This window comes from Rhinolophus ferrumequinum, chromosome 2, assembly GCF_004115265.2.
Source record: "Rhinolophus ferrumequinum isolate MPI-CBG mRhiFer1 chromosome 2, mRhiFer1_v1.p, whole genome shotgun sequence".
Lineage (NCBI taxonomy): Eukaryota > Metazoa > Chordata > Mammalia > Chiroptera > Rhinolophidae > Rhinolophus > Rhinolophus ferrumequinum.
In genome coordinates, this window is record NC_046285.1 from 56153002 (window position 1) to 56180233 (window position 27232).

Below are 27232 nucleotides of genomic sequence, written 5' to 3' on the forward strand. Positions count from 1 at the left end.
AGACAGATTAGGATCTATCACATCCCAAAACCAACAGAAGAATAGTGAATCCCACCAATGACTTATATTGTGGATTTCTTCTCCCTTTAGGAAAAATGAGACATTGACATAGTGACTGATGGCTAAGGATTGAGAGACAGAATAGCAGATGAAAGGATGAAGACATCAAATACAGATGTGCCATCATGCCTGAACTGTAGGGAAAATACTCAGTCAAGAGGCAGAATGTAAGCACCCCCTTCCCACTACTCCCTCATCCCCGCCAAACATACACACAAACGTCTTCATCCAAACTTCCTCTAGCTATTTACTTCCAGTGGACCATTTATCTCCAGCCGTATCCTTTGGGCAATGTTTCAGGCCAGGCAAAAATATAGCAATTATGATCTTGTCCAAAGCAGTTCTCCAAAGGTACTGACTGAACTTTCGCTCATTCCGGGAAAACCCAAAAGATTGAAGTAGTGAGGGCCCCAATCTGCCCCCTGCAGGCTGAGCCCACGGTGAGTACAGGGATGCTACACTAAACCAGATTCTAATGATACCAGCTTGGGAAAGATCAGAAATGCTGGATTAATTCTCAAATAGATCTTTTATTTTGGGGAGTAGTTCAAGGGTTTTCAAAAGGGGATGAGTAAGGCAAGAAAAGTGCATGTCAGATACCTAGGTCAGTGCTATTTCTTCTTTAGAACACAGTCTCTTATTGGTAAGGAAGGAAGGTTCTAGGAATGATTTATTGTTCAGTGAGTGAAGCCAGATAGGGAGAGCCAAACAGTCTCTGGGTAAGTCTTATTATATACTGAAGCACCCTTTCATATGTTTAACAATTTAGCTACAAAAATGGATTAAGTTGATTATATTATTTATACCTTTCATTCCAGGATTTATATAATCTAAATAGGTAAACATAGCAAGCTTGAAGTCATCTTAAAGATCATTTAGCCCTACCCTTTCATTCTACAGATGAAGAAGCAGATTCACAGATATTGATTGACTTCCTTAAGGTTACTCAGTAAGTTACCAGCAGAGCCAGAACTAGAATCCATGGCTTCTGGATCCTAGTCTCACACTTTTCTCATTGCCTGAGTGCCTCCTTCCTCACAAGTCTAGAAAAGAAGTCCCTGTGGTTCTGAGGACATCAGTTTGAGAGCATGAAGTTATCTGCAGGGAAGAATGACATAGATGAGAATGCTAGACTGAAAAGGTTCCCATGCTAAGGTCAAGGCACTGGAGAAGACACAAGACACCAGGAATGACAGAAAAGACAGTGAGCTCCTCATCTGACATAAGCCACAGAAGATGTCGTGGGCTCAGGGTTGGTGTCTGCGTTCATTCATGTACATTCACAATGCCGTGTTTCCCCAAAAATAAGACCTAGCTGGACCATCAGCTCTAATGCGTCTTTTGGAGCAAAAATGAATATAAGACCTGGTCTTATTTTACTATATAATATAAGACCGAGGCTCATATAAGATAATGTAATATAAGACAAGGTCTTGGGGCCGGCCCGGTGGCTCAGGTAGTTGGAGTGCTGTGCTCCTAATGCCAAGGTTGCCAGTTCGATTGCCACATGTGCCAAGTTCAATTCCCACATGAACTCTCTACAGCTAAGACTGTGAACAACAGCTCTCCCTGGAGCTCAGCTGCCTTGAGCTGCTGTGGGCTGCTAAGTGCTGCAACCAACTGCCTCAGGTGGGGGTCGTGCAAGGCTCCTAATACCAGCAGGAGCCAGGGAGCTGTGTCCTACACAACTAGACTGAGAAACAACGGCTTGAACCAGAGTTGTGGGGAGGTAGAAGAAAGGAGGAGAAAAAAAAAAGACTGCGTCTTATATTAATTTTTGCTCCAAAAGACACATTAGAGCTGATGGTCTGGCTAGGTCTTATTTTCGGGGAAATGGTGAAAATCTCTCATCCAGCCTAATTTTGCTCTCTTCCCAATCATCAGCCTCCGCTGCAACCAATTGGAACTCCTTTCTCAGTACACAGCCTGTACTCTGCTTTTGTCAGGTACAGTTACTCGACCCAGAATACCTTTTTCTACTCCTGTTCAGCTGTCCAACTCTATTCATCTATCAAGGTTGATCCCCATTGTCCGCTCCTTTACAGAGTCTTATTTCTCTCTTCTCAGTGGTATGCTTTCTCACATAGCTGTACCCATCGACCCCACCTACTTTAGTCTCAGAAAGAATAAAAATTATTTGGATAAAATTAGGGAAAAGAATTTCAATGACAATGAAGTGCAAAAAATTCTCTAACTTCAGGAAGACCTAAAGTAAGTATTAATTTATTCAATCTTTTATTTCAACAAACCTTGGCTGAGTACCTACTCCTCATATCCAAATCACATCTTTTCCTCAAAGACCTGCATAAGGATTATATTCTTCGTGGATCTCTCCCTAATTCCTCACCTGTAAGTAATAAATGCTTCTCATAAATCAGTGATTTATTGTCTATATTTTGCAACCAAAAGTTTTTTTTTCCCCCAGTAGACGGTAAATTACCAGAGGAGTATTATTCGTGGGAGAAATACTAATGGAAGATAACATAATATTTTCCTATTTTTTAAAAAATCAGATCGAATCCGAGATTTACTGATAGCCTACCCACACTAAATTCTTGGTCTAAGTGCAACAATTCATATGCAAAAATGATGAGGTGATGATTTAATTGACTCTTTTTTTTTTCCTTCATAGGAGCTTTTCTTAGCCATCAAGTACTTGGCACCCAGGACTATTCCATTTACCCTCTGGTTCTGGAAAAAATATTTGAAAACACAGCAGCATTCAAAGCTAGGGTTGTTAAAATCATCATTTCCCTAAAGGATGTCAGAAATCCTAAGGGGAAATATTTACAAGGAAAATCTGTTTTCTCTTTGGAATTTACAGATTTTATTTGTCTATTTTTCTCTTTTTACATGCCTCACTCTTGGCTCATTCCTCGTGGCAAGAAGACAGATCTGTTGTCTTTCCACAGATGAATCCATCATCCAGTAGCTGACTGAAATCTGTGCCTATTTAAATAAATGTCTTTTAGTTAATCAAATTGCTAACAGATCCTCAACATTATTATTAATTTTAATTCTTAAAAAATGCTTGAGAATGACGTACTAGTTCCAGCTATCAGAAGAGTGCTATAATTTTTAACCAGCTACCATAATTTCAAAAACTTGATGATGTAATTAATGGCACCTATTTGAGTTAAGTGTACTTTCTATGTGTTTCCATATCGCTCCTTTGTGCTCTTAACTCACTATCTGATTATGGTCTGTTTGCTTCCTGTAGCCCTCGCAATGCTACAATCTATTATATTCATATTGATATATCCTGAGAGACACACTCATGCCCTGCCCTGTGTGCCTATCATGTATGGAAGTAATCAGTGACTAACCACAGTGACACATCAGGATTCTCAGTAAGTGCTTGATGAGTGGACAACTAACTACATGAATAGCCTTTCATCAAGTTCTTACTGAGAACCCTGGGAGTTACAGCAAGACAGGATCAAGACAAGATGGCTTTGAAGATAAGGTTTCTGCTCCTGGCCTAAATATGGCTTAACACCTACCTCCCTGTTATTTTCAGTTTAAAAATGTGATGTATTTGTTTGCTAAGCCTTCTGTAACAAAATACCACAGCACAGACAGGTGGCTTAAACAACAGACATTTATTTTCTCACAGTTCTGGAGGCTAGAAGTTTAAGATCAAGGTGGCTATAGGATTGGTTTCTTCTAAGACCTCTCTCCTTGGCTCACATATGGTTGCCTTCTCACTGTTTCTTCACATGGTCTTTCTCTCTGTGTGCCAGTGCCCCTGGTCTCTCTCTCTGTGTCCTAATCTCCTTTTCTTATAAAGACACCAGTCAGATGGGATAAGGGCCTAAAGGTCTCTTTTTAATTTAATTACCTCTTTAAAGTTCCTATCTCCCAATACAGTCACATTCTGAGGTACTGGGGGTTAGGGCTTCAGCATACGCATTTTAGGGGATACAATTTAGCTCATAACATGTGGTAACATAGGAAAGACGTTTATTTCTGGTTGCTGACACATTAAATCCTCAATAATAGTAGCAGCTATTAGTTATCCTTTCTGAGCTTCATTTTTCTCATTGTGAAATTGGGATATTATTATCCACCCAGCCTCCATGTAATGACGACTTGAAATATACTTTATGTTAAATTTCTTTGTGAAATAAGTAGTAGGAGACAGTTGTTAATTTCAGGTATACGTATACATACTTAATCTCTTCCCTTTGAAAATATGCACACTGTACCCAGGCATTTATTTGCTCTTAGCTTCTTTTCTATTAGAGCTGGAAGTTGGAAGAGTAGGAGTTCGGCTCCCATTCATCTTCCTTTTATTCTTATAGGTCTCAGCATCCTCACTTCTTGAATGGAAAAGCACAAGGTTCATAACTGCCAATTTACATAGCCTTTCCCAGAGAGACTTACTCTGCTCGTATGGGGCATGAGGCAAAGATTAGTGAAAGTGTAACCGAATTTCTCCAAGTAGAGGCAAGTGAGAATTCCTCTAGTGCTTCATGGGAGTGTTTTCAAATGAAAAGAATGAATGATGCTTATATTATTTTGTAATAAGACCACACGTTCTTCTGGGTAGAAAGAGTAGAGGTGGCAACTTCCAGACGGAAGGCAAAGTTCATTATAATGACTTGGCTGGGATTTCTCTCTGGTTGAAAATTGGACTTGCTATGGAGTCTTTAAAATATAAAAGGCTTTACATTAATAGAAAGTGGGTCTTTCAGAAATGGGAAATATGGCAAGTTAGCACTTTATTGGCATGCCCTACCAACTGTACTTTTGGAGTATAAGCACATGGCCTGGTTCCATAATGCTCGGGATTCAAGTCCAAGTGGAGACATGATTGGAGGGAGTAGGGTGTACTGCCACCTAGAGCTTGGTGGGATTGATCAGATTTGCATTTATCACTCCACATCATCCTATGTTACTAGTATAACCTAGTAATCTACACTTACTCCTCTCCAGTGAGATGGAGACGTTTCTGGAAGAGAGTCTCAAAAATCCAAGTCACTCCATTGCTCTACAGTTTTTAAGTGCTTTTCTAAATATGACACCATATGTGCTTATCTTCAAACCCATACTCCTTTGGCCCTAGCCTACATTTTCAGTATTCTCAGCTACTCTAAACTTCCCTCTCAACATTTGTACTCACAACAAACTAATCCTCACATATGGATGACAAGTTTTTCTCAATGTCTTATTCATAGTGAAATGCCCTTGCTGGAACCTCTGCCTGTTGAAAATCCCATCCGTCCTTCACCGTTCATTACAGATGCCATATTCATAATAAGATTTCCATGAAAACTCTCCACATCCAAATCTACCTATTTAGAAGTGCTTTTTCCTACTTTGAATCCTTATAGCACAAGGTGTGATCAAAATATACGGTGAATGTTTAAATAAAATTTATTACAGTAAAAGATACATTGCCATTAATCCCCCTCAGAATATTCCCCCTCCCTTCGAACACACTTACCCCATCGTTCTTGCCACTTTCTGAAGTAGTTCTGGAAGTCCTATTTCGTGAGTTTCCTTAGTTGCACTGTCATGGCTGCCTCGATGTCTGAATCATTTTGACTTTGGGGAAGAGCCAGAAGTCACACGGTGCCAGATCTGGTAAATAAGGTGGATGAGGACACACCATAATGTTTTTATTTGACAGAAATTGCCATATACCAGAAGTGATGTGTGACACGGAGCGTTGTCATGATGGAGGATGACTTATGGCACATTTTAAAACATATCTTCTTTCAATTCTAGCTCACACCCAACTGACTGCACCGAACAGGTTGAAACTTGTCACACAAACTCTTACTAAGGTTTGAGGTGCCGCTTCCTGTATTGAAGATCTCTGCCTTTCTATTGGATGGTGCTCGGCAGCAGCATTCACCGTAATTTATGATCACACCTCATATCTTTTTACTTCTCTCATGGTCCCTTACTTAACCCTGAATTATAGGTATTTGTCTGATTTCCCACCCCGTCTTCCAGATTAGCTACTAAAGAGGAATTATCTCGATTTTCTCTCCATCATCCCTACCCACCCAGTACCCAGCACAGGACCCTTACGATTGGTCAGGTTGAATTTAAAGACAAAGTGGAGCAGCCTGAGCCTCATGGTCCCTAAAAAGACAAAGCTGATAGTACCCTACGCAGATGAAGTGGGAATACTGGACTCCGTATGTGAAAGGTCATAGTGGCAATCTTTTCTTAGTACAAACCAAATATGCAGCTGCTAAACTCAGCCACAATATAACGTTTCAAGGGGAAGGAAGCCAGTGTAAACCTACAGAATGTGCCAAATCAAAATCAGAAACCCTGAGTTTTTAACCACTGAATATAATTTTATACTCTATTTGATATGAATTTTCTAGGCTGTGGTTTAGTTCAAACAAGGCTCTTCATTTAAACACAATCGTAGTTCTCTTCTATACTCATTAGCAGCCACTTTGCAACTTAATTTGGCTCATTCTGGGTGGCATGGATAAAGGTATTCCTCTGTGACTTTTGGAGAGAGATACTTGGGTGTCACTTTTTTTATATGCACTTGTCCAAAATGGTAGATTCTTCATTATTCTGCTGAATAAGGAGGTTTGGCACTTAGACACTCTGAAGTTTACTAGAAAAATTACTAACTTCGGAAATAGAAGGTCAAGTAGTGTGGGGTCCAGCACTTCTATTAGGATCCATGTGGCCCTGAGACCAATTTCTCACTTACTCACATAAGTATAGTAGAGGAGGGACTCTTACACCAAATGATGTCTAAGGACCATTTCTTTGCATATCGGGATTCTGGGATCACTTAGATGAGGATTTTACAAGTAAAGCCATTCTTTCATCTAAGTTAATGAAGTTTACCCCAAGTGCAAGTTGCCATATATGCACCAATAAAGTAGAGCCTCAGAAAGCTGATTAGTCTTTTGAGCCACTCTGAAGCAGGATGGATGGGTCTTTGATCAAAAAAGTTTGAAAAATGTAATCTCCATTCATGGAAATTATCGCAATAGCATATTAAAGATTCTAAAAGTATTACCCTAAACAAATATGTTTCATAATATATAATAGTTTATCTTATAGTTAATTAAACTTGTTTTTAATATATATAAGTCTTATGACCATCCAGGGCAATACACTTCTTAGTAAGATAAGGGCTAACTACAAATCCAAAGGCATTTTTCCCTGTCCTTCTGGGTTGCTCTGAATCATTTGTAATAATATATAAATGATTGTGTCCTTATTCTGGAAAGTCTTCTCTTGCTTTCTCTGGGCCAAAGTACCCTAAATGTACCTCAAGTGAAAACCTGGCCCAACACTCAATAGATCAACTCTCAAATCAAGGTTCTTCACTACTAAGAAGATACATTCCTTTGCATTCCTTCTTATTATATCATACACAAACTAGTTCAAATGATGCTTTTCTCTAACCTAGAACCAAATTTCGAACTACCTAAAAGAAAATACTGATTTCCATTGTTATTTCCAATATATTCCTAATTGACTGGCTTTGAAATTTTGAGGATGTGCTTACCTCTTACCTTTCCTTTGGTTAATACTATGGGCTGAATTGTGTCTCCCCAAAATCAATATGTTGAATCTTTAACTCTCAGTGTGATGGTATTTGGACATGGGGCCTTTGGGAGGTAATCAGGTTTAAATGAGATCATGAGGGTGGGACCTTCTAAGAAGAGACTCCAGAGAGCTTGTTCACTCTACCATGTGAAGACACCATGAGAAAGTAGTCATCTGAAAACCCCGAAGGAGAGCTCCCATTAGAACCCAATCATGTTGACATTCTGATCTTTGGCACCCCGCCTCCAGAAATGTGAGAAAATAAATATCTGTTGTTTACGTCACTCAGTCTATGGTATTTCATTATGTCAGCCCAATCTGACCAAGACAGTCAACTTGTTTTTTCTTTATGTGAGAGACAGAATTACATTTCCCAAGAACTTTCCCTCTTTTCCAGTCTCCCCTTATTACCAGTTTATCCAACAATAACCAGGCTAACCTTTCCACAAGAGACAGGATATCAAGTTGATAATATACCTCCATTCTCATACCATTCTTCCTGCTGAGAAATGAAAAGTATTTCAGAATATTTGTTCTTGGTTCTGCATATAAGGTGCTTGGATATTGCCATTCCACCCTAGCAACAAGTAAAACAGACTGGAAAACTCTTCTAGGATCCATTAAAAGAAGTGAGGGCACAGTATTAAAACAAACAAATAAACAATTTCTGCAAAAGACAGTGTCAAGAGAATTAGAAGACAAGTAACAGACTAGGAAAAAAATATTTGCAAAAGACACATTTGAGATGAGGAATTATTATCCAAAATATGCAAAGAGCTCTTAAACCTCAAAAATAAGAAAACAAACAACCCAGTTTAAAAAATGGGGCAAAGACCTTAACAGACACCTTGCCAAGGAAGATATACAGTTGGTAAATAAACATATGAAAAAAAATAATCCTCCACATCATATATCATCAGGGAAATGCAAGGTAAAACAATGAGATGCTGCCACACACCTATTAGAGTGTCCAAAATCCAGAACACTGATAGCATCATATGCTGACAACAAGCATATGAGCAACAAGAGCAACAAGAACTGTCATTCATTGCTGGTGGAAATGCAAAACGGTGGGGCTATTCCAGAACAGGTTGGCAGTTTCTTACAAAAGTAAACTGCTTTTGCCATACCATATAGCAATGTCACTCCTTGGTAATAACCCAAATGAGTTGAAAACTTATGTTCACCCCATAACCTGCATATGAATGTTTATGGAAGCTTTATTCATATTGTCAAAACTTGGAAGCAACTGATCCTTGAGTAGACAAATGGGTAAATAAAATGTGGCTATGTATAGACAATGGGATATTATTTTATACCGAAAAGAAATAAGCTATCAAGCCATGAAAAGACATGGAGGAACCTTAAATACATATTACTAAGTAAAAGAAGACAATCTGAAAAGGCACAATACTGTATGATTCCAAATATATGACATTCTGAAAAAGGCAAAACTATGGAGAGAGTTAAAAGATCAGTCAGTGGTTGCCAGGGGCTGGGGTGGGGAGGGATGAATAGATGGAGAACAGAGGGCTTTTAGGGCATGAAAATGCTCCGTATGATATTATGATGACATATACCTGTCATTATACATTTCTCCAAACCTACAGAATGTACAATAGCAATCATAAAATGTGTAGACTTTGGGTGATCTGCTGTGTCAATGTGGGTTCCTTAATTGTAACAAATGTACCACTCTGGTTGGGGATGTTGACAATGGGTAAAGCTACACCTATGTGGGGGCAGGGGGCATATGAGAAATCTGTTCTTTCCTCTCAATTTTGTGGTCAACCTGAAATTGCTCTAAAAAACATTTTAAAAGTCTTAAGAAAAAAGTTTTTCATCACTACCTCCAATAGTGCATTTTTTTAATTTTTCAAATCCTTTTTTGGAAGGATGCAGTGGGGCTTTTCATGATTACACTCGCATGCACACATATATACATCTGTTTCTCTTTTTCCAAGAATAAAAATCAAAACACCTCACTTTAGTGTTCAAAGATCTCCATAATCCAGCCCCGTTCAACCTTGTTTTCCATTACTCCTCAATGTAGATCTTCCAAATGAGCCAGGTCAGTCAAATTACTATTTTATAGAAACATCTGAGTCAGCCCTTTTACCCTATTCTGCATCTGAGACATCCGCATGTTTTCTGTTATCCAAAACCCAGCCTCATTCCCACTTTCTCAATGAAGCCTTCCCTGAACCTTCGAGGCTACTGTGATTTCAAATTTTTCTCATTTTCTATGGAGCTGTGTTGCCTATTACCTGTTCACTCTGCCCTCTAATCCTGTAGAACCATACTTCTTGATAGTAATAGCCTGTGTGTACCTTGCCCTACTGAACTGTGGTTACTAAAAAGTCAAGGACCATATTGCAAATATTTTATATCTTCAGGGGGCACTCTATCACAGTTCTTTCTATGGCACAGAGGTGATCAGTAAGCACTCAGTACATGGACCAGATATGCATGAACTCACCTGTACTTTGAAATAACAAGGATTCAAACCCCAAATGTATGTTTGTGCATGTTTTATTAAAAGATACAGATTCTGACCTTAGTCTTGCCACTAATTTTCTATGCAAATCTTTCCTCTGCCAATAAATGAAGCAGTGGTCGTATGTGATTTAAAGAGCATTTCTAGCCCTGGTTACCTGTGGTTAATTGAAGTTAGTATTCATGAGACCAGTGCAAGTGCCGTCAAAGTAACGAAAGAATTGATGCTACCTGACATGTTCAGTAAGGGGATTTTTTCTAAACTTTAACCTCCTCACCAATTCAGATGGCACTCCTTCCCAGTACAGTCTGTTGGCTAAGGTACAGAGAAAATGTTTGGGTTTCTATTTAACCTGTGTATATGGCAGGGGTATTTAATTTACAGTACAGCCTGAAGATTTTTATTGTGGCTCAATGCTTAAAACGTGCAGGTGTAATGCCAGAGGAGCTTATGAAACATTGAAAGAACTCTATCTTCAAAACTGCCTCTTTAATAAGACCGTGTGGCCTGTCAGGATAGAGTACCCATCAGTCAGCTTGATGGCTTAAATACCTGAAGGGATCTTGGTCTCTTCTTTAAGTCCCCTTTAATAGGGGTCTTTAGAGTGTAACTCCCTTTGGCTTGCAGCCATGGTGCATTCCTTTACATGAGCTGAAGTGAATATTTTGAAATATTTTTTTGAAGTAAATCTCCCCTACAGATTATGTAATACAGAATTGTACACCTGAAATCTATGTAACTTTACTAACAATTGTCACTCCAATAAACTTTAATTTAAAAAAAAAAAAAAAAGAGTAAGAGAGAGTTTGCATTTCACAGAACATGGCATATTTATACCAAAAAGGTACAAGTGGAAAAGCTTTCTGTTTGCTTGTTTGCTTTTCTTTTGTTTCTCACACTGGAATGCTTTGGGTGGAATATTAAATTTGTGTCATAAACACAAAATGGGAGACCAAAATGAAAGGGCGATGTTAGAAATAATAATGACAGAATTTTCCTGTATGTTCATTAAACCTAAATCCCTCCCCCAAATCATCAATTTGATCAGGCTATCTCCAACATTATCCTAACACTGTTACAATTTTTAACAAGGCAAGGACCTATTTATTACTTCTTTTTCCTGACCCATATGCCTCCATCTGCAATCCACTCAGGAAACGTGGGCGCTTATGAGAGAAACAGGAAATGAACCCACACTTTTATTCTCAGTCCTCTGGCTTCCCACTACTTCTTGCCTATGACAAACATTTTGTGCCTGTCACTTTATTATTTCACAAAACAATGTTGCAGACACACAAAGTGTGGGATTTTTTTCATATTCTCCAAAGCAGAAAAACCAGTGCTAGGTATATATTAAGCTATTTCACTGCTGCTTTTTTTTTGTTGTTTCCTAAAGTTTTTATTGAGGAAGGGGAACAGGATTTTATTGGGGAACAGTGTGTACTTCCAGGACTGTTTTCCAAGTCAAGTTGTTTTCCTTTCAGTCTTAGTTGTGGAGGGCGCAGCTCAGCTCCAGGTCCAGTTGCCGTTTTCTAGTTGCAGGGGACGCAGCCCACCATCCCTTGTGGGAGTTGAACCGGCAACCTTGTGGTTGAGAGGACGCGCTCCAACCAACTGAGCCATCCGGGAGCTCAGCGGCAGCTCAGCTCAAGGTGCCGTGTTCAATTTTAGTTGGGGCACCTTGGCGCTGCCAACCACCCCTTGCGGGAGTCGAGGAATTGAACTGACAACCTTGTGGTTGAGAGGATGCTCTCCAACCAGGTGAGCCATTCATGAGTTCTCACTGCTGCTTTTATTTAAAAGATATCTTAGAAGCAGAAAGCCCAAAGCTACAGTTAATTGTCATTCTGCAATGATATTTGATAAATATATTCAAATGATTGCAACTTTGTACAATGTGGGAGGGAAAACAAAATGTGATCTGGCTGCCGTTGGCTGCAGAGACATAATTCCGGTAGTGCACAATTAGGGAGCTAGCTGGCTGTTGGCTCTAGGCGAGTGATGGCCAGATAGAACTTTTTTAATGGGTCGCTAGGGAAAGACAGCATTCATCTCCATTTATCATAATGAAAACCAGGCAGAAGCAAAGTATGAGTGAATGGTTAGAACAACAAAGTCGTTTTTATACCATGAAGTTCATCGAGGGCAACTCAGCCTGTCCCAGCACTAGCTTCTACCTGGTGCTATTATTCACGTTTGTATCATGCGCCCTTATACTTAATCATCCGCTACCGCACTGGGCCCGAGCTGAGGAAGGGGTTCATCTCCCAGCTTTGTGAAGAATTCCACAGTAGACGTTGAGAAGACACGGAATAAAGGACCGTTTTTATTTGTGGCATTGTGAAGCGCTTTGCAAACTATACAGCAGTCTACAAGGGTAAAGTCTTGTTAACAACCTCACGGATACGATCATGCTCCCCTTTTTGGGGATCACGAAAGAGAAGAGAACAGTTCTGAGCTCAAAAGAGGGACGTTGGATTTCTATTTATTTACTTTTCAAAATCAGACACGAATTTTATACAAGTTAAAGTGATGACTACTACAGCAGTCATGGGACGCTGGCAAAACTGGAGTACAAAATGAGTGACATCTACCTTCCAAGGAAAGTTTTGAAGAGGATTAAAGCCGTGATTCCAAAAACAGTAGCAGGAAGCAAATGTCAGACCGGTCTTGGCACAGACCTTTCGGTAACTATTAGTCACCCTCTGCCACCTCAAAGGAGACTTGTGGACAATACCGCATAGGTTAAGATGACTGGCCTGTTCATTTTTACCCTCGCCTGATGTTTAGAACCCAAAACAATAGGAACATAAAAATAAACCACATACACTAATTTCATTGGATCCATGGCTGAAATGACTTGCCCGCATACCACTACAGAGAAAGAAAACTCTCGCCTCCTTACCCAGGAGGCGTTGGAGTCTTGGCTGTTCTTTTGTTAGGAATTAGACAAGACACAGATGGCTTGAGGGATTTCATCCAATTAAGCACACACTTATTTTTTGGCTAATACCTTGAGGGCTTTTTTGTTTTTGTTTTTTCACAAAATTCAGGCACTTTTTAAGTAGTCCCTAATCTGAAATAGCATTTTTGAAAGCTCTGCTTCTTCACTTTAGTGTTTTCCTTACCCTGAAAGATGGTTTTTATTTGCTACTTTTTATTTGCTAAGTTTGCTAGGATAAGAAACCTAGCAAACTTAGCTCATAGAATCTGTCGTTCCACTGAACTCATAAGGGTAACCTCATTTGACAGTGGCTATTCATTATCATTGTTTAACATGAAGTTGTAAACATCAGATTATAACTTCATTAGAGTGTTTAGAAAGAGCAGGGGGACATTAATCAGGCCCAGAACCATAAGTAACTGAAGAAAAGAGCATAAGCAGTTTGGCAAAAGAAAGTGCTTTAAAAAGACATATTCTTCCTTTCCAACTTATTCCACAGAGGAAATGTTACTCTTTAGAAATGTCATTTCCCATCTAATCCTTACCAAATAGCCTTTTGAATGCTATAAATATTTACTTATAACCATGACTACATTTTAAACTATCATTCCATAAATGCAAAGATAAGTTTATTTTCTACATTAGCATGAACAAATGAATTGTGAATGTGTTCTATAAAGCTAAATTTTCTGCATTGAGCTGTAAGAAAGAATTTTATTCCTAGAAACTTCCCTTGCTACAGGGGTTTATTTTTTGAATAAATTGCACCTTTCCTGTGTCCAAAAAGACTGTGAGTTACCTTGCTAAAGCAATTATTTGTATGATTAGATTTTTGAAATGGAACCATAAAAACTCAAAGAAAAAAGAGAAATATACTAGATTCAATAAAAATAAAATTTAGTTCTGAGCTTCTAGTAGTCAAGGCAAAAAGGATAACACAGTATATTAGGTTGTCCTCAATGTCTGGTAAAATTAATTTTATAAATTTGTCAAGAGAGTTATTTTCTATAACTGAGTTATTAACATAATCAATACATGCGTCTTTTTGCAAGTTATAGTAACAACATAAGGTAGTACCATCACCAGAATTTGTGAAATAAGAATGCCAACTTATTTTCATATGGCTACTTTTTGATACTCTAAGAATCTGACTCCATTATATGGGAATGTTCAGGAATTTCCTTAAATAACATTGACTTCTTTTTAAACAGGCTGGATTGTACATTTGAAACACTATAATTAATAGGATTTAGTTTAATAATTCAAACTGCTTCCAAATTTTGTTTCAAAATTTGATGGGTCTTCGTTTCAAGAGTATTCTTTTAATAGGTTGTTTAATTTTATTTTAATTGAATTAAACAATTTATTTACTTGTTTGGTTTTGTGAAGGAAGTTAACTTTGGTTTGGCAAAAATTTGAGGTAAATTTGGAGATGTTAGCAAGTGCTGAAATATCTGCAAAAATGTCTGGTGTCACCATTATTCAGAAAAAAATAATCTCTGTGCTCCATAAAAAGATGAAGTTTTTAGCCCATAAATTTTTAGTGTCTAGTATGATGTACATGCTGTAATCTAGTGACTTACTTTCTCTTCAGCCAGTGTGTTTATGCTGCTAACTAGAACTTACAAATTCTTCTGTGGTTTAGAAACAGGATGTCTTCAGTCAGGATGTCTGCTTACATGCTTATCAGTTTGTAAGAAACTTCATATGGGGTTAAAAATTCTCTAAAGTTGCTATATTGTGAAATTTAAGTAAAGACCCAAGGCAAAAATTATAGCATTTCATCAAAATGTAATGTATGACATAGGATGAATTCCCAAAGTAAGGGTGATGAAAGTAGAGAAAGAATTCCCTTCTTTATTGAAAATATTCATGTTTAAGTAGAAGAATGGAAATGACTTATTTCAGGTTTGACGTTTTACCCCGAGTGTATAAAAAAGGCTTCAGAAGATAGAAGGTGATCCTAAATATTCTATTTCAGAAGTACACAGTGTTCTCTGTTTCTATGTGCTTTAGAATTAGTCTTTTTTCCTTTCTTGCACATGTCTTACAAGCTGTTTTAAATTTCCTATTCAAAATATTTGTGCTTCATATTTCGTCTAATTCAGAAGAGAGGGAACATGTATATTTCCCCTAAAATATGTTTGGAAATTATAGAATTGTTTCCTTTTGAGTTATGTGTTCGCTTTCTCAATTGAGAAGCATTGCTATAATAAGGACGGGCAAAATGGTGAGGAAGAGAAAGGAATGGAAGAAAAAGGGGGATCAAAGGATGAGGCCTGACAGAGGCTGTCCTATTTTTACCTTGCAAAGTAATGGCATTAATCTCTAACCTGGATTACTCCATGATCTCCTGTCTGCTACCAAAGATCTATTCTCCACATAACAGTCTGAATTATTATTTAAAAATGCATATCAGGTAATGTTTAAAATCCTTTAATGGTTTTCTCTTGCACTTAGAATAATATTAAAACTCCACCATAGCCTACAAGTGATCTATGCTTCTGCAACTCTCTCTCCTTGGTCTCACTTGACTTTTCTTCTTTTCTTTTTTTCTTTTTTTTTTTTTTTTTTTTTTTTTGGCATGACACACTCTTCCTCCTACTTCACTCGTGACTGGCTTCTCAAAATTTAGGTCTCAGCTGAAAAATCCCATTGCAGAGAGACCTTCCTTGACTAATTTATCTAAAGGAGTCATGCTTCTATTCCAACCCCCACATAGTCTTACCGTATTGTTTGTCCTTTTATTTCTTCATAGCACTTAACACAGTTTGAAATCATTTTCATTAATGATTTATTTACTTAAGTCTTGTCTCCTTAATCCTCTTACAGGATGTGACTGTAAGCACCTAAAAAGTGGGGACTTTGCTTTGGCCATGTGCATATTCTCATCAACTATGACTGCCTTGCACAGATTCAGTGCAACATCAATATTTGCTGAATAAGTGAATGAATGAAATAAAAAATCAGGGTATGACCAGAGTACCAGGCCTACGTGTGTTTTCTTGAAGGGGAGGATGGTGTATTGCAAAACTTCTAGAAAAGTTTTCATAACGGATAGGAGGAAGTTATGCTAGAAAAATAGGATGTGAGCCAAATCCTGGAGGTTCTTGAATGTTACCGCACATAGTTTCTGAAATCTCTTTTGTGGTCAATGAACAGTTACTAAAGATTTTTAAGTAGTCAGTGTGTACTTTTGCAATGTTCCTTTATTACTTACTGGCTGTGGAAAACCACTTGTGTGTCAGAAGAGTCTCATTCACTCACCAGTGAACAGACTGAGTCCTGAATGCCAGCAGGGTGTTGATTTAATCAGTGTTCATTTCTTTTTCCATGCAGCATGACTGCCACGTACAGTCGCGCTTCTGGGCTGGCAGGAGAGAATGTTTGTGTTAGTTCTTCACAGCCTGAGATAAAATGACCCAGTGCTTCTTGAAGGCATTTCTTACCACTGTTTCTCATATCTCAGTGGAACCGTTGGCTTCCTTAAAAGTGTGATACCATCTTGTTGTCAAATCATTTCCCTTTCCTCAGTTCTTTATTTTACAATTTATTTTTCTAATGCATAGAGTTACCTTCACATTAGTTATCCTCTCCTGTGGTTTGTTTTATTTTGGTCTTAAGGGAAATCCAGTTTGGAGCCTTTAAATGCAGTCTGTTCTTTGTTTGTTTCAATGGAGCAGTGGGTAGATACTTCCTTAGCTGAAACCTAGTACTTAAAAGGCCTTGTAATAATCTCCATCCAATAATATGGCATTGTGTGTAGCACACACATGTTCACCTGGACTTTTCCTGCCATTTCAGATGTGTGTATCTAATTTCTAGAATGGACTACAAAGATATCAAGCTTCCAGGTAAAATAATGGCCTGTTGTATAGAATCTGTCAGCCAGTCCTAGTTTCCTAAACTGGTTCACAATAATCTAAAAGCATTGCTATTTCATGAATAAGTTTTATGGTTTAACTTTAAGTCATAGAATCTCTTTATACTTATATATTGGGGATGATGGTATTATATTCAGTAGTGGGTTATAAATGGGGATAGCACCAAATAAGCAAAAAAAAAAAAAGTGGTCAAATTTAAGAATAGAAACTAGTTTATCAACATTGTGTGACGTTTTTAAGAGCTACTGAAACACATTCATCGATGAGAATTAGCACCGGAAGCTCTCAGTGGGAATAATGATTTCCTAGATGTTGTTCAGTTTACATCCTTTTAGTATATTCTAGCTTATGAAGCACATTCACGTGTAAGACAACTTTTGACTTGTGTATAAAAGATTTACTTGTTAAAAGCTGTTTTTCTTCTCTTTTCTTAGACCTATCATTGGCATTATCTACATGTGAAGTAGATGGAAAACTAAAAGATAAGTTATACAGTCCCTATCCTCAGAGAGCTCTAGTAGAAGAAACAAACTTAGGTAGAGAGAACACACTGCAGAGTATGTAAGTGCCAGGAGAGGAACAGGGATACGGTGATGCTGTAGTGCATTGACTACAGCTATCGGGTTGAGGAAGGATCTCTTTGAGAATTTAAGTTTGGCCTTACAGGATATGTTAAATTTCTATAAGAAAAGACCAAGCGACATAGGATCTCTAGGTCAGTGGAGCAGCCTGAGCAAAACATCAAGGTAGGAAAGCAAAAACGCATAATTATTGATTTATGTTCTATGAATTTTAATGGCTGGTGCTATACAACCAGAGTGCGTCGGTTCTAATCTGTTTTGTTCATAATTAGAGTTTGGCTTTTAACCGGAGGCAGTTTCCACCAGACCTAAGAACCTTACTATATTTTCATGAATTATGTGTCTGTGAGTTACAGACTATACGCATCATTAATGAGAGCATATTTACATCCTTGAAACTCATAGATCATTTATAAATTTTATTGTTTTTTATTTTATTAGGGTTTTAGTGATTTCTGAATCACATTCACATACACTATACATTAAATCCTTCCAAAAACCTATGTAGTGGGGGTTTATGAGCATTTTCTCTTTCTTTTGAAGAACTGAGGCACAGATACTTAAATGACTTTTCTCCAGGTTCACCTGATCAATAAGTGTAATCACACACTCAATTTAGAACCTATTCTTTTTCCTCTATGCTTGTTTCCTATATACTTTCCTATATACTTGTTACAATGTAGATGTCCATAAAATTCATATTTATCTGTGTTGTTATGTGAACAATTGAGAAAATTTAAATTGAGAAAGAAACCAGATCCAAAATTAGTAATATTTTTTTTTTATGGTGACAAATAATTATTTAAAGTTTAACATGTGATAGTCTCTGTTTTAGGGTCTGTTGTACATATTTAATTTGTAATTGTAAACATAGGTCTAGTGTTTTTTTTTTTCCTCTCCATTTTTTTATTATTAGTGAGTTTCAGATGTATAAAACAACATGATGATTAGACATTTACACATCTCACAAAGTGATAACCCCAACAAGTCTATTACCCATCTGACACCATACATAGCAATTATAATACCATTGACTATATTCCCTATTCTGTACTTTACATCCTGTGACTATATATACATATAAATATATATACATATATATATATATATATTTAATTATAGTTGACATTCAGTATTATTTTATATTAGTTTCAGTTGTACAGTGCAGTGGTTAGGCATTTATATAACTTAGGAAGTGATCCCCCCAATTAAGTCTAGTATCCATCTGACACCATACATAGTTTTTACAACATTATTAACTGTATTCCCCATACTGTATTTCATATCCCCGTGACTATTTTGTGACTGCCTATCTGTACTTCCTAATCCATTCTCCTTTCTCACGCATGCCCCCAACTTTCTTCCCATCTAGCAACCATCAGTTTGCTCTCTGTATCTATGAATCTATTTCTGTTTTGTTTGTTCATCTATTCTGTTGATTCCACATATAAGTGAGATCATATGGTATTTGTCTTTCCCAGTCAGACTTGTTTCACTTAACATAATACCTCTGGGTCTGTTCATGTTGTTGCAAATGGTAAGATTCCCTCTTCCGGGGGGACCTCCACCACCGAGTTGTCCCTCCTAGTGTTCAACCACTATCTGTGGGTTTGGGGTCAGCCCGTTTCATGTCTCCCCACTTCCTACCAGTCTCAATGTGGCCTCTTCTTTATATCCTTAGTTATAGGGGTTCTCTTCAGCTAGTCTTTAGATGATTCTTGAGGTTGATTGTTCTATAATTTATTTGTAATTTTGGTATGATCCTAGGATGCGTTTACCTAATTCACCATCTTGGAGCTCCTCCCAAAATTAGTGATTTTGACAGACAACATAATTCTGGGAGCACAGAATTGAAAACGAAGATAAAAATATCAGGGAAAGATGATTTCAGAGAAGATTTAATAGAAGGAAGGCCAGTAGCTAAACATATGTAAATTAAAAGGGAAAGGGGAATGTTTTACTATTATTAGACAAATTTAAGGATGTCGGTTCTTGAAATAGGGCAGTTTATGTTTTCTGTGATGAGGACTAAAATTCTTTATATATAATGAGATGGCAGTGACTGGGGAATTGGGAACCTCATACCTCTTTCTATATCTTACTAATACTTTAGTGGCCAGACTGTCAAAGGTATAGTCAGTTGAATCTTATATGCCATTCCCTGATTTCATGTTTTCTTGATCAATGACAATGAGTTTTTATCTCTTTATACTGTAAAACAGACTAAACAAAATTTAGGTTTACCATGAAAAAGACTACTAATGTGAATATTAATTTTTCTGATATGTGGCAAATCGATCCATCTACAGACATCCTCCATAACTAAAGCATAGGGCAAAATATCTTAAATTGAGTAAATTTAATTCCAGTTCATTAAAAAAATGCACCACTGCATGCTACATAGAGAGCAGTGTATTAAGTGGTTTAGAAGGAGATTTATAGTGTCTATGTTATGGTTATTAAAATTTTTTTAATAAGGAGAATCAAAGTTGTAAGTTTAGAATCAAATACCTCAATCAAAGGAGTGTGATAGAGCACTTTATGTGTTGTATTTAGCATCTCTCTTATGTATTGGAATTACTTTTTCTAACATTGTATTCTTCACATTCTAAAGCCTGGTAGTAAAGTTGTTGGAGTGAGCATATACAATCCCATTTTTTGGAAAGTGGTATGTTTGTTTGTACTCCATTGTCAGAATTAAAAACAAAAGGAACAAGAAGAAATGAAGAGAAAATAAAAGACAAAAATGTTGAATGTGAAAAATGTGAATTAGAGGTGACACAGCATAGGCAGCTTATTATTTTGATTAATCATAAAAAAAAAACAACAACAAAAAAAACCCCAGAAGCACATAGATTCAATTTCCCAGAAAACAGATGGCTTAAAAGAGGGGTAGAATGAACTTGGAACAAAGCACATGTATCCGTTCTCACCAAAGCCAAAATAGCCACATATTTTCGGAGTCCTATAGCTTAACCTCCCGCCCTTGAGGATTGAGTTTGAGTACAGTGAATGTGAACTGGAACACGACCCTGCCGCTTTCAAGCTGTGAGATGTTGGCCTGGTACCAGCCTGGTTTAGAAATATTTGCCTTCATTCTGTCCTTTTTTTCTTCATAGCTTAACCAGCTGGAAAAGGCAGTAGAAGCAGCCCACACATTTTTCATGGCCAACCCTGAGCACATGGAAATGCAGCAGAACATTGAGAATTACAGAACGATGGCTGGCGTCGAAACATTCCAATTGGTAGATCGAGAAGCCAAACCACACCTGGTGAGCTCTGCGGACCCCTGCCTGAACCATGTGAAGCTTAGTGCTCCTAACTTTCATTTGGCTTAAAGCAAATTGTGATCGCTATCTCAAATTGATTCCCGATTTACAATATAGTAACGTTTTTATACTTTCAGAGTTCTCAGATGAAATATTGTAATTACCAGGGTTGAAAAATTTGAGAGACAATGAAAAGTAACTTAGAAAATCAGTATGATATGGTGAAAAGTAGAATATGATATAAATATCTGTAACCCTCTCTAAGCTTCAGCTCCCCCTCCAATACTTGTTATTTTACACATATGCGTAGGACTTGAAGCTAATGTGAATTGCTCAGGTTACACTGTGGTTTCCTGGCTTCAAGTCCAGTGGTTCTTCCATTGTACCTGTACTTTCAAATTGTTTTTGTTGTTAAGACATATAATTATTTATTTAAGTGAAATCTCACTTAAAATCACAGTAGTTGAAATGGCTTCTTTTACAATTGGAGATGTCACCATTATCAACATGTTGCCTCTAAGATGATTGAAGAAAAGGGTAAGAGAGGAAGAAGGTTTTAGATGGGAGCCTTTTTTTTTTTTTTTTTTTTATGTTGGGACAGGCCTGGAAACAGTTGTCATGTCCACCCCAACATCAATCCTTCTGCATTTTGTTTCATGGCCCTGCTTGCATTCAAAGGGGTTAGAAAGTACAATCTTGAATGTGTTCAGCGAGAAAATGAAATTGATTGGTGCCACAGAAGTTGGCTTGCTCTGTAAGTCCCTTCTCATTTACAATTAGTTGAAGGCAGGAAAGTTAAGTCTAATGAACCCTGATATTCAAGTACCCCTTTGTTGCTCTTTGGGGGGGAAAAAGATTTTTTGTTTGTTCGTTTCTTTGCAGGAGAGTTACAGTGCTGGAGTTAAACATTATGAGGTCGATGACTTTGAGCTGGCTATCAAGTACTTTGAACAAGCTTTACGAGAATATTTCAGTGAAGATACGGAGTGCCGCGCACTGTGTGAGGGGCCTCAGAGATTCGAAGAATATGAGTACTTAGGGTATAAAGCTGGTCTCTATGAAGCCATTGCAGGTAAAGTTTGTTTTTTTCCTTTATTTGTTTTATGATTACAGAAATACTACATGCAATCTGTAAAAACATTCCAACAATCCTGAAGTAAGTATGTATTGTAAAAAGTGAAAGATTCTCATATATCTAAATTATCTACTTTCTATAGATAAATTTATTAGTTGAAATTTCAGTGATTATCCTCTAATACTTTTCCACCATAATATCGAAATGTGTACGTATTTATTTATAATTATTTTATTTTTTATAAGAATAGAATAATACTATAAATACTGATTGCAGCATATTTTTGTTTTTGTTTAATGCTTAGCAATATGTTGTGGACTTCTCATGTAAGTACATGTAGATCTACTTATTGTATTTACTGGTTGCATAATGTTCCATCGTATGGGGACAGCGTCAGTTATTTAACCAGTCCTTTAGTGAAGAGTATTAAAGAAGTTGCTATTTATCGTAATTATAAACAATGTGTACTTTTTGTATACTTAAAAGAATATTATATATGAAAATTTAATACAACGTGGTATTTAAAATAGGTAATATGCATTATACATTAATTGGGGAAATGGGTAGTTAACCATTTATGGTAGGTAGGAAGTGAGTTCTCTGCTGCTTATGAAATGAAACACAAAAATACATTCTAGCTATATGAATAATATTATTGTAAAAAATAAAACTGTTACAAGAAAATGCAGGGGGTTATTTGTACAATACCGTGTTTCCCCAAAAATAAGACAATCAGCTCTAATGTATCTTTTGGAGCAAAAATTAATATAAGACCCAGTCTTATTTTAATATAAGACCAGGACTTATATAGTATACTATAAGACCAAGTATAATATAATATAATATAATATAATATAATATAATACCAGGTCTTACATTAATTTTTGCTCCAAAAGACGTGTTAGAGCTGATTGTCCGGCGAGGTCTTATTTTCGGGGAAACAGGGTAGTAGGAGAGGAAAGCTCTTCTTAGCAAGACAAAAGACAAGATAGATGAAGAAAAAGATAGACTATACATAAGATTTATAACCACAAGAGATATAGTAAATCAAGCTGATTTACAAATGACAAATGGAAAAAAATTGCAAAGAAATTACAGGCAAAGAGCTAATATCCTTAATATTTAAAAAGAGCATGTAAATTATTATTAGTAGTAATTTATTTGTTATTTATTAGCAGTAATAATAACATTTATGTAACAGTTAAAATATACAAAGCACTTCTTTATATCTCTTTTAATCCTCTAAATAACTCCTTGTGTAGATACTGTTGTTATTCAATCTCTTCTTCCTTTTCCAAATGAGGAATTTGTACCTCAGAAAGGGTAAGCAGTGTGATTTAAGGTGAAGCTGGTAATCAAGAAGGCTTTTCTTACTCTAAAGGCCATGCTTTAAAGCTCTATACAACTGAGAAATGGGGAAAAGTTAATTTATTCAATAAGAAATGTTTAACAAATATTTGTTGAGTGCTTATTGTGTTCGAAGTTACCAATATATGAAAAACAATGTTCAGCTTCACATATACTTGTAGAAATGCAAATTAATGAAGTTAATATGCTGTTCCTAACTTCCAGTGTGTTCTGCCTTGATAAAAAGCACCGCTCACCTGGTAGCTCAAACAAAATACCAAGAAGTTACCTTGCAATCGAAAATTTCCTTCAATTCCTATTCCCCTTTGATTTGTTACCAGACTTTGATATATGCTACCTCCTAGTAGCATTTAAGATTCCCTGGTTCTTTCCTCCCCTTTTGCTATCACTCTGGTTTAGATCAACAGTATATTTTCACTAAACCACTGTGATTGTCTCCTTTCTGGTCCTATGTCCTGTTCAGGTTATATTCTGTACCTGGACAGAGCAGTCCTTAAAAAACAAACAAGCAAACAAAAAGGTCTGCTCACAGACATGCTGGAAATTCCCCATTAGCTTCTATTGCACTTGGAATAGAACCTAAAACCTTTATTAAAGACTTTCATGACTGTACAGTTGTGTATGTTTTCATCCTCTCTCTCTCTCTCTCTCTCTCTCTCTCTCTCTCTCTCTCTCTCTCTCTCTCTTTTGTTCTCTCTGTAACCCATACCTACTGCACTTCTTTTAATTCCTTGGATATGCTAAGCTCATTTCCACTTACCGACCTTCAAAATGGTCTTTTCCTCTCTCACTTGGCTAATGCCCTGTCTTGTTCAGTGCTTAGGCCTCACTCAGTACCTAAGTACAGTAATTGCCAAATAGTGGGTGCTTAGTAAATATTTGTTAACTGAATGGGTTGAATGAATGAAGGGGATGACCTAGCCATCAGTCATACTGCAGAGTTTAAAAGGGTTAATAATACTCCATATTTGTGAAAATGTAGGCCATAAATTATTCAAGTCCTTCAGAGGGGCCATTGGGGAATAGCTCATTAAGTTAGACGAGGAAGTAAGACTGAAAATCAGTGCATCAAATGACCAATTTGCCACGCACTCAAGTTACCCCAAATCAACTCAATTTCCCTAAAATCAAAACCAGTATCTGAATTATTGAGGATTTTTTTCCACAACATTGTGTTTCATTGGGCCTCTGCCAGAACCATTTGCCTGCATTTTTGTGAGCACAGCTCATTTGAATGTCAGTCTCATGTGTGTTTTACATTTCAATTGCTGAATATGTCTCTACACTTAATCTTTTATTTGCAGATGGGCAGGCTTCTCCTTTATTATAGTTCATAGTCTTGTGGTTTTGTGGGGATATATATCCTGCCTCCATTCCTATATTTGCCTCTATACCTGTCTCTACCAGTGGCCACTTAAACAGCCTTGGCATATGTTCTAGACCTAGTTTAGGAAAATTGACTGCCAATTCCCCACAGATTAACATTTAGTAATTTGCTCAAGGTCACCACAGTATGTGGGTTGCTGGAAAAGAATAGAGGTCTCCTAACTCAGGCCCTTAATACTTAACCTCTAACACCATGACCCCCACTTCCAGTAAATAAAAGTGATTAAAACAATAATGGCCCCTTTATTTCAATCCAAATATTATACATTATAGAAATATATAGTAAGTCTTCTTGGGAATTTGAAGCATATCCAATTTATTACGTGAGGTAAATTTTTGAAAGTATTCCCACACAGTGTCTTGGGTCTCAAACTTATTAAAAACATATTAATTGCACAACAACATTTGATATAGAAAAGAAGCAAGGAATACTATTACATAGTATTCTAACTATGTAAATTCTTGTTTGGTTCAAAACTGTCCTAAATTAGGAGTAAAACTGGCTTTTAAAATAACAGAATGTATTTAGAAAGCCAGAATATTTGAATTTTAGAGTTAGAAGAACATTAAAAATTGGAGAAAAATGCAAATGGCTTCTGAATGCACTTATTTATTATTAGCAGTGCTTGTTGAAAGCCCTAAAGGCTATCAAAATGTCACTTTTATTTTGCTGCTATTCATAGCTTGCTTTGAAAATACTTTTACTCAAATTTTGAGTTCTTGGCGGGTGTTTCCCACCTTTCCTTTTGCTTGTCATTTGGAATTAGGAGGAGTGTGTATTAAAAGGTAAATGGCCAATTAACTAGGAGAAAACAGTTAAGGATTGTTTGTTGTTTTCTTAAGAAATAAAATAGCTAGCTATTTATTTCTAATATGGCAATCAAATAAACAGAACTCATTCATTCTCTCACATTCCCCCAACTGGAGTTAAGAACCAATGGATTGTGGGGATTCTTCTAGCTGTGTTATATGGGATTTACTTGGCCAGGCTATATGAAAATTAACAAATTTTCCTTCACAACAGAAAATTTATATTTTCTTCCTGTCGTGTTTTGGGCTCTGTCTTCAAGGTCATCCAGATACAAGCTAAACTCTGCCTAACAGAGAACCTTATGAAAGGAGGCAGTTGTGGTAAATTAAATTGTACAGTCATGAAGTTAGATGATTTTATCATCATTCTCAAGGGCACCCACTCATTCAGCACAAGCATGAATGAACTCTTCTCTTTCTGGAAAAGACTACCTCCATCTTCATTACAAAAATCAAAGCTGAGGAAAAATGTAGGAAGTACTTTTTTCTCTGGTTCATTAGCCACTGTGTTCCTTCAGCTCATGCTTGGATGAGCTAGAGCCCAGAGCGAAAGGGAGCATGAAAACCCCCACACTTTCAGATCTTGGCCTGTTTGCATGCAAGAAGAATGAAAACAAAGAAAGGGGAACAAAAGTGAAAGAGGCAAAGTGCTTATTCAAATTCTTTAGCTTTCATCCTTCTCCTACCGTGCTTCCCCGAAAATAAGACCTAGCCAGACAATCAGCTCTAATGCGTCTTTTGGAGCAAAAATTAATATAAGATCCGGTCTTATTTCAGTATTATTTTACTATAAGACAGGATCTTATATAATTAATATAATATAAGACCAGGTATAATATAATATAATATAATATAATATAATATAATATAATATAATATAATATAATATAGCATAATATAGCATAATATGATATAATACCGGGTCTTACATTAGTTTTTGCTCCAGAAGACACATTAGAGCTGATGGTCCGGCTAGGTCTTATTTTCGGGGGAAAATGGGATCTTACCAGTCGCTAGGGTATTAGGATTTGCAATGTCCAGGTGGTACACCAATTTGTTACTAGGTAGAATAGGTTCCTAATCAATAGACGCAAAAGAATAATTTTGTTTCCTTTTTCGGAAAAAGTTGCTTGAAAATGTTAACAAGCAGAAAGTATTCCTTTATTTCTCTGCAACGAAGTCTCCTCCTACAGGGCAGTTCCTTCCTATCAACTGGTCCTAAGGTAACCAGGATCTGAATGTCTGATCCTGCCTCTGGGACACTTCAGGCTATCTAAATATCCAAAGAGTAGCCCCAAAGTTGCTAAATATAAGAAAGTCAGCTGTTCATCTGTTTGTTTGTGGGGTGAAATGGCCTGTCACTTTCAGGAGACATAGAAAAAAGGATCCCTGGGAGAAAAGAGTACAATACAGAGAAAAGATCAGGAGCCAGAAGATTTGGAATCTGCGATTCATTACTCTAGTGATCACCAATTAGGAGTCCGTGGCAAGTCACTTAAGTTTCTTTGTGAAAAGGATTTCTGGTCATGAAGTGAGGATAATACTGGTATCATTCTCAGAGTGTGGTGAGATGAGGCATGCCCTGTGGAACTGTGGCTTTGACTGAAGTCTGGACATTCAGCAGACTGGAGGGACCCACTTGTCGGCTCCTGTCTTCCAGATCATTACATGCAGGTGCTGGTTTGTCAGCATGAATGTGTGAGGGAACTTGCCACCCGCCCTGGCCGCCTCTCACCGATTGAGAATTTTCTTCCCCTGCATTATGACTACCTACAGTTTGCCTATTATCGAGGTAAAGCGTGGGTTATCCGTGAAA

At 37.1% G+C, this 27232-nt stretch overlaps 1 protein-coding gene across 1 annotated transcript in view; it reads left to right on the forward strand.

The window, feature by feature from the left end:
• The window catches only part of P3H2 (prolyl 3-hydroxylase 2), a 147872-nt gene that overhangs the window by 96007 nt on the left and 24633 nt on the right, over window positions 1-27232 (forward strand). Inside the window, exons 2-4 of the mRNA XM_033089212.1 lie at window positions 20628-20780; window positions 21660-21849; window positions 27077-27208. Coding sequence (XP_032945103.1) covers window positions 20628-20780; window positions 21660-21849; window positions 27077-27208 — 475 coding nt within the window. The remainder of the gene's footprint in view (window positions 1-20627; window positions 20781-21659; window positions 21850-27076; window positions 27209-27232) is intronic.